The sequence below is a fragment of the Pecten maximus genome, chromosome 8 (assembly GCF_902652985.1).
Source record: "Pecten maximus chromosome 8, xPecMax1.1, whole genome shotgun sequence".
In the NCBI taxonomy this organism is placed as follows: Eukaryota; Metazoa; Mollusca; class Bivalvia; order Pectinida; family Pectinidae; genus Pecten; species Pecten maximus.
The window spans coordinates 27,665,156-27,674,232 of NC_047022.1; the positions used below are offsets into that span (position 1 = coordinate 27,665,156).

The 9,077-nt window shown below is 38.7% G+C and overlaps 1 protein-coding gene across 1 annotated transcript in view; it reads left to right on the forward strand.

The window, feature by feature from the left end:
* Positions 1-8,873, forward strand: part of LOC117332243 (golgin subfamily A member 6-like protein 2) — a 33,552-nt gene extending 24,679 nt beyond the window's left edge. The window contains exon 2 of the mRNA XM_033891128.1: positions 8,345-8,873. Within this exon, the coding sequence (XP_033747019.1) occupies positions 8,345-8,873 (529 nt within the window). The remainder of the gene's footprint in view (positions 1-8,344) is intronic.
* The last annotated feature ends 204 nt before the right edge of the window (positions 8,874-9,077 follow it).

Genomic DNA, 9,077 nt, shown 5'->3' on the forward strand with positions numbered 1-9,077 from the left:
CCAATGAAATTCACGTACCGCCAGGTACCCCTTTCTATAGCTTTTGATTGACAGACAGCCAATATAGGATCATTGGAGTGTGACGATCGCGAGCTGCCGAGAGTATCCACCAATGACGGCTGTCATGTTGATGTAACACACAATGAAAACGTGATACATTCATGAGTCGCTATGACTAAAGGTATTGTGAAACAAATCATTGAAATCACAATTATGATAAAAACAGAAACCATAAAATTGACCAGAGTAAAACATGCTCAACGGCATGATTAATATGAAGACATGAAACGCTATATCATAGACTGGTACATTTACATTTAAGGCAGATAACATCAATATATGGATGCCCTAAGATACGATAAATTGCATGTTTTTTTTAACTATACCACCAGTACCTTGACACAAACTTGTGTTATTACTATTTTTTTATCAGTTTCATGTTGAAATTATCCTTTTGGTTTTGAACAACTTGAGAAACGGATGAAAGTTCGAAATGTTCACTTATACCGTGATTCTTGAAATTGACTATAAAAAGTAATAAATTCCATGACATATATTATGAATCTTTACTCTTTTACCTGTCAGCGACAAATAGTAGAACTTTTATAACTCTGTATATCTCTACAAATACTACACATTATTTGATATATCGTAGACTACGACTGTAGAGAGACAATCAAACATGAAAAATGAAACAACACACATTTTTCAAGCAAAGTTAAACTGATGCTTTGCGGCATTTTAGAGTTAGAAATAACTGAAACCATTCGTATATGTACGTTATTACACCGTGCGTCCCTGGAAACATCGATCCTAGCGTTGATGGGTATCGCCTATATACATGTACTTACTCTATACTGATCCATATCACAGGTAAATTTTATCGCATAGGTAAGCATCGATGAGTCCTGCTGATCCTCAGTGTCCCGATCGCGGAGGTTCATCGCGACACGCTTGGTCACCGCGATCTTAGGTGATTTAACCCCGGTGACTGATCGACATACTTGGTTCTTCACCGGGGAACACGGTGATTATTTCTTCATGTACACTCGTCACCTTAAAACGTGGGGGCGGGGGTAGAACTATTAATTTCTACAAGCCAGACTGTACGTTCATAATTTACTTACCACAAATAAAGCTCCTCGCCATTTTCTCATTATTTTAAAGGATATCTGGGATTTTATATATTGCTGACTCCCAAGGGGAGGCGTGGGACACAAAAGGAGGATTCTACAATTCAAATTTTAACGTTCAAACTTTTCAAACGTTACCAAATTGGATTTGACGAATGACATTTACCTTCATTAAAGGTCACTGGGGCAAAAGCCTTAACAATCTTTAAATTGGGCCTGTAGTATACTTTGGTGAAGTGATACAAACTTTGTTGAAATGAACAACCCTGACGTACATTCAAGGTCACAGGAGTCAAATACAATACTGAGTGATTCAGCTCACAACTTTTATTCCAATAACTTTTGTTAATTGTCTTCTTCAATAAGGTATTGAATTCCACATTAGATAACATATTGAGATAATTAAAACACCATTTTATCGACATCAAGATGAGGTTTTTCAAAAGAAATATTTCTGGAAATCTATTCCAGATAATAATAATTCTGATGCTGTATCTAGCAAGCCAACATATATCAATGGCATCAGTATGCATGTCCAGATAACAAAAATAGAAAGACTAATGCCTAGCATGATTGGTTTGGTTTGGTTTATTTTGTTTAACGTCCTATTAACAGCTAAGGTCATTTAATGACGGCCTCCCGTGCATGCGACATGCATGTGTGTGGTGGGTGCGTATGTGTGTTTTGGGAGGCTGTGGTATGTTCGTGTTAAGTCTCCTTGTGATAGGCCGGAACTTTTGCCGATTTAGAGTGCTACCTCACTGAAGCATACTGCCGAAGACACCCAGCAGCACACCCCATCCGGTCACATTATACTGACAACGGGCAAACCAGTCGTCCCACTCCAAATATGCTGAGCGCTAAGCAGGAGTAGCAACTACCATTTTTTAAGACCCTGGTATGTCTCGGCTAGGGGACAGAACCAAAAGCCTTCCTCACAGGGACGAACGCTCAACTAAAGGCCAAAAGTGAGGCAGTGTCATGGGAGACGTTAGGAAGAAGAAAGTTGTTAAGAAAGAAGAGAATAGATAAGATCCCAAATTTAGTCGCCTCTCACGATCATGCAATGGGGGCAGCAGGTACAATTCTTACGCCCTACGTGCAGGGCAGGCCTAGCATGAACATATCCATACATGGTCAAACACTTTTCACCAGACCTGTCCACACTTTTAACTAGACCTGTCCTATAACTTCACATCAGACATGTCCATACAATTTTCATCAAATTTGTCCTTTCGCTTCTCATAAGAATTGTCCTAACACTTCTCATGAGAGCTATCCTCACTCTTCTAGTCAGACATATCCTAATACTTCTCACCATGTCTGTCCTTTCATTTCTCATCAGACCTGTCCTTACACTTTCCACCTGACCCAACCTTTTTTTTACTTTGCACCACACCTGTCCCCTCAGTGTTTATCAGACCTATCCTAATACTTATCATCTATCAGACATGTCCTTACTTCTCATCGGCCTATCAGACCTGTCCTCTCATTTCTGATCAGATTAGTTCCTTCACTTCTTGTCAGACCCTACTTTTCACTCTCCACCAGATCTTCCCCCTCTCTCCTTATACAAGAAAGACTTGTTCGTCCACTTCTCATTTGCCCTGTACTCACTGTCATTTCTTATATAAAGACTTTGTCTAGTATTTTATCAAAGAACCTCTACCTAAAACAAGAGGCCCAATTTTTTACGAGGCCGAAAAATAACAACACTTTGTAGGCTCCCCTTCCTTAACATCCTCACCAATTTCCAGTTCAATGCGACCAGTGGAACTTGAGAAGAGGTTAAATGTGTTTTTCAAGATAGAGGCTATGGCGGCCATCTTAGATTTCAGACCGATCCGAAAAATAACAACACTTGGTCAGGACCATTTCAGGTAAGTAAGTGCTGAATCCCACTACCATTTATAAATACTCTGGTATGTCTCCGCTTGAGGACTAAACCTAAAGCCTTCCTCACAGCGGCGAACGCTCAACTAAAGGCCAAAACTGAGGCATTGTCAAGGGAGACATTAGGAGGAAGTTGTTAAGAAAGAAGAGAAAAGATAAGATCCCAAATATAGTTGCCTTTTACGATCATGCAATGGGGTGAGCAGGTACAATTCTTACGCCCTACCTGCAGGACAACGGCCATTTTGGATTTTAGACCTACCAGGAAAATAACAACGCTTGGTCCGAATCATTTCAGGTAAGTTTAAAGACGTTTAAAATGGTGTTTTTCAAGATGTTGGTTATGGCGGCCATCTTGATTATCGGATTGGCCAGAGAAATAACAACACTTGGTCGAAATCAACTCTGGGTCATTTCAGGTAAGTGAGTGCTGAATCCCACTGTTGGAACTTGAAAAGAAGTTTGAAATAGGTATTGTTCAGGAAAACCATGATTGCGCAATCGTGTTACAAAATGGCCACCGTGGCTGCCATGCCAAAGTTTTGAGAGGCCAAAATCTAACAACCCTTTGTTGGCTCCTCTTCCACAACATCATCACCAATTTCCAGTCCAATGACACCAGTGTAACTGGAGGAAAAGTTTAAAATGTGTTCTTCAAGATGGCGGCCATCTTGGATTTCAGACCGACCAGAAAAATAACAACACTTGGTCAGAATCATCTCGGGGTCATTTCAGGTAAGTTTCAGCTCAAAAACACCGGTGAAACTTGAGAAGAAATTAAAAATATGTTTTTCAAAATGGCGGCTATTACAGCCATCTTGGGTTTTCGGATTTGCCCGAGAAATAACAACACTTGGTCGGGATCATCCCAGGATCATTTCGGGTAAGTTTCAGCTCAGTGGCACTGATGGAACTTGAGAAGTTTTAAATTTGTTTTCAAGACGGAAAGACCCGAAAAATAACAACATTTGGTCAGGACCATCTCGGGATAATTTCTGGCAGGTTTCAGTTATAGGCTATAGGTAATCCTGACCCTTCTGACAGATTTTTTTATTCTTCATTTTCAAACGGGAGATAGATACGGTTGCATTTTAAATACATCAATATATAAATACTTATTATCGGTTAGCTTGTAATAATGATAATAAGAAAAACATAACGAAAACAAATACACTAAAATACTTAGTGATATCCAATCGAAATATGCATTAAACATCAATATAAACAAATAATACTGGAAACCATCGAGTAAAATCATTTCCGGTCGAGATTAATGTATTCGTGCTATCATTTAAAGACACCATTTCCTGTATGCGAGTTGCATGTTGGTAGTATATGTGTGTTTTGGGAGGCTGCAGTATGTTTCCCAGAACCCATGGAGTGCCGTTCAAGAATATATTCTCTGCTTGCTCTGCAATTTGCTGCCAAAGACTCGCGCACTCGCTACACGCACGAATCTCGCACACAGTGGAGGGGTGGGGTGTACTGCTGGGTGTCTTCAGCGGTATGCTCCAGTGAGGTAGCACTCTAAATCGGCAAAAGTTCCGGCCTATCACGGGGAGACTTAACACGAACATACCGCAGCCTCCCAAAACACACATACGCACTCACCACAAACATGCATGTCGCACGCACGGGAGGCCGTCCTTAAATGACCTTAGCTGTTAATAGAACGTTAAACAAAATAAACCAAACCAAACCGTTCTTAAATGACCATAGCTGTTGATATGTCATTAAACAATACAAAATCAAACCAAACTGTAATTTGCGATATGGAACATGTTTTACATCATTTATTTATGCGTATGCAAAATACCAATAATATCACAAAATGGAAATGTGCAGTGATTTAACCGAAGGGAAATTCTTGATGAAGGAGTTCATCGTGTGGCCAACTGGTAACTAACACACAATTACCTTTTACGATGCCATCTAATTTCACTTTTGAACTTGATAGAATATAATAGTTTAAAATGGTCATTTAAATCTACTTACGCGGCACAATGCCGCAAAATAGGCCACAGTACATAGTCCTCGTCCTCCTTATGCCGTTTCAGTCAATTCAAAACAATGTGGGTTGAAAGATCACAAGAGCGATAACTCCTGCAGGTGCATTCGATTGACACAATTAATGCATGTATTAGTAAATTTTGTCACATTAAACACTTCGATGTATCTATTAACAATTCCAGTTTAATTACCGGCAAGTGTTTCGACAGACTTTTCTTGAATGATCTGGCTATCAGCAAAATCGTTAAGGAGGAAAATGACAGTAAATACAATAATAGAACATTCTGCTGTAAACGGTCTAATATTTTTTTTTTTAAAGACTGGCCAAATCCAAAGATTTCTTGAATCATCTGGCTATCAGCAAAATCGTTAAGGAGGAAAATGACAGTAAATACAATAATAGAACATTCTGTTGTAAACGGTCTAATATTGTTTTTTTAAAGACTTGCCAAATCCAAAGACTCACTTCCTTTCTTCAAATATTTGGTTTCATATTTCAATATACAATATCATCATTTAATTAACTTAAGTTTGATCAGAAATAAATCAATTAACAAGTCATTCCTAAATGCCTCAGAGTAAAAAGAAATGATTTTGGCTAATGATCGGTACAACGGTGGTTACAAAAACTTTATACATAAACTTTTACGTAGGTGTTGAACATCACTGCTCCAACAATGTGATTGGAAGTTTCTGATAGATACAGTAGCATCGTCAAACATGTCGAGACGTAAAAAGTATTAATAAGCCAAGATATTTAGAAATCTGAAGTATGTTTGTCTTCTCCCCGTAAAAAAACTTTCATTATATTTCACATTTAAATTAAATTTCAAGGAACTCGACTACATATGGTCCAGGAAAAGTTCCAGGCGTTGTTGGTGCCATTGACGGGACACATTTCCATAGCTGCGCCAAGTATTCATAAAGCCTCTTACCTCAACAGAAAAAAATACCATTCTATAGTGCTACAGGTACAAAAACTTTTTTTTTAAATAATGCTTTATTCATACAAGATTAAAAGAATTTTCTTTTAGTTCTACGTCTACGTATCTTCATTTTCTAATCATAAATTGCTTTGGTATTCATTTTCAACGAGGTTCAATAAAGGGATATAAGAACATATCTTTAACCCAAATACAAAAGAAATGAAACATGAACACGCCCTGTTAATGTACATTTTATATCTGTACAGGCAGTGGTTGACCACCAGATGGGTTTCACAGACATATATGTAGGATGGCCAGAATCTGTACATGACGCCAGTGTTTACAAGAACAGTGCGCTGCACAGAAGAGCATGTCAGCTTATCCCCAACCAGAGCCACCTGATTGGAGATTGAGCATATACCGCTTTCGAAGAGTGTAATTTCAAAGAACTGTTGTCTTATCTAATTTTAAAACATGCTTAAAAATAAACTAAAAGGTATATTGACCATAGTTAGGATATGCCATAATTGCGAAGTGTTGTCAAGTCTCAAATTGATTGCTTCGAGCATTAAATACCCCATGTTTTTAAGCAATTAATAAGCTAACTAATGCTGCAACAATCCTATAACAAATAATACAATACATTTCTGCTGATGACGTAAATAACGACCTTTACACCCAACAGTTAACATATATGTACACACTGTTAAAAGTACTTCTTGCCCCTATTTAACATTTCAAGTAATTCGTTTCCTGGAAACACTCGTTTATAAGGATTCAATGTAACTTGGAAATTACCGTAAACGTTACATCTTTGACCCATATATATCAACAGTGGAAGCAAACGCTAAATGAAAGAAAGCAGCAGTACTGGAATTTCCTCAAACTGAAAAAGACAATAGATATATATGAAGAATGGCTGAATAAAGAAAACCCGGTGGTTCCACGAAAATTTCGACCGAAAGAATTAGAAGGAGAAATGGAAGAAGATCGTATAATCAGAAAAGGAACAGCTATTCGGAATTTTGAGTCAAAAATAAGAATTATGTGCAACAAGGCCGAAAGAGCTAAATGTAAATTTCAAACCGCAGATGAATTTATGGATGGAATATATAATACACAACAAAACCTCAAGTTCTGAAATCATTGATGTACTTCAACAGCAATGGAGGATGGCATGCCAAACTGAAGAGGAAAAATCCTTAGGGCTTTGGTATAGAGAGAAAGAACCATGGTTGAGCAGATATGAAAAAACATATGGAAACAAACTCTTTATTCAAAGCGGAACATATAAAAATACCGTGAAGAGATCTTTCCAGAGTCAAAATATAACTCCAACCAAGAGTAGCACGCCTTTTGCAACAGCTAGGCCTTCAGCAGAATTACAATCTACTCCATCTTACGCAACCATTGTACGGACTCCTCCTCGATCTTTGAATATAACTACAACACCGAAGAAGAATATTTTACGAACAAAACTCCACCGTGCCGCAAAGAAAACTCAAAAAGACAAAGTCCCGGAAACTCCATGTCGTAAAGAACCAAGAAATTTTGTCCAACTCCATCTAAATGCAATAATGAGGAACTTACTACAGATATTTTTAAATTCCGTAGAAATCTTAGACTTTGTGGAAAATTTTGCAATGAAGAAGGAGAAAGTTGTATCATTGAGAACGATAATTTGATTTATAACAAATCAAAATATAAGCCACAAAAAAGTTCAGATAAATATTTAGAAGATACTATTGATACTCTAAAGAGATTTCCTTTGGAAAACAACAATCCGAAACATATTAAAAGTAATTTATCTTATAAACAGAAATGTGCCATTGAGACTTTAAAAAATGACTCTTCCATTATTATTAAAGAAGCAGATAAAGGTAAAATTGTAGCGCAGTAGTTGTGATGAATACAGATTTCTACAGTGAACATATACATAGTATGCTGAATGATGTTAATTTTTACACAACAACCAGCGACGATTTTGATACTGAAACTCGTAAAATTATCAATAGTCTTACACAAAAGTATGACGCATGTTTACACGAAAAAGAAAAAGATTATCTTGTTAATTTTATGCATCAACTAGTTTTTTCTATGGTCTCCCCAAAATCAATCTAATTAAAATCTAGATGGTCATTATCACTACGTTACATGAACATCTAACAACATCCCATAAGGGGTCACGTGTCTTCGGCAAAAGTTCCGGCCTATCACAAGGAGACTTAACACGAACATACCGCAGCCTCCCAAAACACACATACGCACTCACCACACGCATGCATGTCGCACGCACTGGAGGCCGTCCTTAAATGACCTTAGATGTTAATAGGACGTTAAACAAAATAAACCAAACCAAACCAAATCAAACTCTGCATCCAGATTTCCAAACGACAATGAGGCAGGCGTTGGTGCAACACCAGACGAGGGTGCAATAACTACGGATACAGGCGTTGGTGTAACAGTATTAGGCAATGCTAAAGATGCAGGCGTTGGAGCGAAAGTAACAGGTGGTGCTAAAGATGCAGGCGTTGGCGCGAAGGTAACAGGTGGTGCTAAAGATGCAGACGTTGGAGCGAAGGTAACAGGTGGTGCTAAAGATGCAGGCGTTGGCGCAAAGGTAACAGGAGGTGCTAAAGATGCAGGCGTTGGCGCAAAGGTAACAGGTGGTGCTAAAGATGCAGGCGTTGTCGCAAAGGTAACAGGTGGTGCTAAAGATGCAGGCGTTGGCGCAAAGGTAACAGGTGGTGCTAAAGATGCAGGCGTTGGCGAAAAGGTAACAGGTGGTGCTAAAGATGCAGGCGCGTGTGAAACGGTAGCAGTGGATGCAGCAGCAAACGTCACTGTCGAAGTGCGCCGTGGTGAAATTGTAGGTGATGAGCTAGAGTTCAATGCCCATTCTAATGGGTGATTGTCACTTTGATGGGTGGTACCTCGTTCGCTGTCAAAGGCATCGGACGGACTGAAAGCATCCTTGGGGAAAGCAAGGGGGTTCCATGGAACGATACCACATGACCGGAATCCCGATCTTATGTTTTCGTTGGTAAAGGATGATGAATAGGCACGCGAAAATAGACCTGGCCATGTTACTTTGTTAACAACATTACAGGGATTT